General features: G+C 61.2%; 1 protein-coding gene across 1 annotated transcript; it reads right to left on the bottom strand.

Annotated features, from left to right (window-relative positions):
* Positions 1-5: 5 nt before the first annotated feature.
* On the bottom strand, positions 6-2,186 carry LOC114038220 (proteinase-activated receptor 4-like). Its single transcript, XM_027855422.1, has 2 exons — positions 2,006-2,186; positions 6-1,514 (listed from the first exon to the last, which is right to left on the bottom strand). The coding sequence occupies exons 1-2, from the start codon at positions 2,021-2,023 to the stop codon at positions 414-416; spliced, it is 1,119 nt and encodes a 372-aa protein (XP_027711223.1). The 5' UTR covers positions 2,024-2,186; the 3' UTR covers positions 6-413.
* Between the last annotated feature and the right edge of the window lie 28 nt (positions 2,187-2,214).

Here is a 2,214-nt window from a genome sequence, read left to right as displayed (position 1 = left end):
CCATCCTTCTTCCCCCTCTTTTATTCATCTGTAGCAGCAACCCCTTAACTCAGGAATTGGGTCCCATGGTCACTTGTCTCTCCCCACTACATGAACCTGCTTCTCAGGGCCAAAGTGGCAGGTGTAGAAGTGCCAACCCTGCAGTGGCTGGCTGATGGGCTGGGGTGAGGCCCAGCTGCCCTGCCTCCCTCTCTGATCGGCTCAGGGCAGCAGGGTCCTGCTTACAAGGCAGAAAAGAGGCTGGTGGGTGATCTAGAAAGAGAACGTGGTCCCCCCTCCTGAGCTCTGGCTGGTGCAGGAGGTGGCTCTGGAACAGGGCTGCAGGCCCAGGGCCCCTCCCTCCGTGGCCAGCCGGTCGGCTCCTCACAAGGAGGAATGGCTTCATTCTTTGTACCTGTGTCCCCACGCTTGGCTCAGTGTAGGTGACCAGTGGCCAGGCTTGCCCCAAGGCATGCTTCTCCAGCCTGGCTCTCTCCATAGCTCTCAAACTGACCACCCCACCCCACTGGCTGGTTGTATCCCAGTGTGGGGCAAGGGCACTCCGCCAGCTTGCCATCGTAGATGGTAAAAATCTCATTGGGCCTGCGGGAGCAGAGGCGAGCCCAGAACTGGCAACCAGCCCGGGACGCCCAGGGCAGGCAGATGACGGGGCTGAGGCAGGAACCCAGGCTGACCAGCAGCAGTGATACTTGTCGCAGGTGGCCAAGGAAGGGGCTGGGGCTGGTGAGGTGTCGCAGCAGGTGGGTGAGGGAGTAGGGCAGGAAGCAGAGGGCACATACGAGCATGCTGAAGCCAAGGGTCCTGACGGTCCTGCGGCAGCGCCAGGTCCTGCGGCCAGAGGCCACACGCCAGGCCAGCAGGGGGTAACCACCCAGGATGATGGTGCAGGGCACCAGGAAGCCCACCACCAGTGCATAGGTGCTGTAGGACCCAGACCCCACATCTTCCACAAAATCGTCAAAGCAGGAGGTCCGATTGTCAGGGCTAGTCCGGCTCAGGGGGCCACCCAGGGCCAGGGGGCTGGCCACACCCCCGGCAAACACCCAGAGCAGTGCGCTCCCCACAGCACAGTGGACCTTGCGAAGCTGGAGGCGTGTGAGGGGGTGGGCCAGCGCCACGTAGCTGTCTAGGCAGAGGCAGGAGAAAGAAGTGGTGCTCAGGTACATAAAGGCCCAGCGGAGGGCGGCACTCAGCCGGCAGGTCAGCTCCCCAAAGCGCCAGTCGCCCCCATGCAGATGGTAGTGGATTTGCAGGGGCAGGGTGCACGTGAAGGCCGCGGTAGCTACTGTCATGCTCAACAGGAGCACAGACGTGGGGCCGGAGCGCTTCAGCCGCAAGAGGAGGAGGCCCCCAGCCACCGCGTTCTCGGCCAGGCCCACGGCAAAGACCACACCGTAAGCCACAGCCAGTGGCTGGTGATGGCCCCACAACTGGATGACCACGTGACTTCCTGTGTCGTTCAGAGCCATTGGCATTGTGGCCGGGGCGGGCAGCACCCTGGGCCACAGCTCCACCTGTTGAAAATGACCAGGATTTTCTCCACTTCTGGTCAGTGTGGGGTCAGTGTACCCTCCCCCCCACAGGGCACCAGACAGAGGGCAGAAGGACCAGCTGAGGCTCCTTGTCAGTCACTTGTGAGAGAAGGAATCATGAGTACTCACTACCAGTCAGGCTGGAAGGCCTAATCCCCTCTCACTTACCCCCTCTCCCTCCCAAAACACCTGATGTCAACTCCTCCCCATGGGAAGGCAGGGAGAGCCATGGGTGGCATCTGTCCCTCATTCTAGGGGAAGCCTTGTTTCCTAGGTTCTGAGCTGGGCCTCAGGCCCCCTGACCTTGGGGAAGGTGAGGCCCATCTTGAGGCTTTGGCCAGCAGACCCCTGGGCAGGGAGGCCCCAGAGGAATGGGTTTCTCCCAGCTTTTAAATGGGAAGACCTGGCTCTAGAACCTGAGCATCCCCCAGCCTAGCCCAGTAGACCCCCTTCCTCCCCTGAGGTTTACTCACAGGAGCTGTGCTGAGCATCCACTGCTGGGCTCTGCTCAGAGTTCTCTGAGCCACAGGAAACTTTTCAACCTCAGAAAAGCAACAAGTGACACCTCCCCCTCCCCACCCCTCAAGGGCCCTAGGAGGCTCTCAGCCCCAAACCCACAGGAAACATCCGAACAGCCTGGGACTGCCTCTACAGAAATGAGGCTCCCCACGGAGTTCTTGGT

The sequence above is a fragment of the Vombatus ursinus genome, unplaced genomic scaffold, assembly GCF_900497805.2.
Source record: "Vombatus ursinus unplaced genomic scaffold, bare-nosed wombat genome assembly UNPS02010822.1, whole genome shotgun sequence".
NCBI classification, from domain to species: Eukaryota; Metazoa; Chordata; class Mammalia; order Diprotodontia; family Vombatidae; genus Vombatus; species Vombatus ursinus.
The sequence above is the reverse complement of the archived record's forward strand: the minus strand, read 5'-3'. Positions and strand labels throughout refer to the sequence as shown.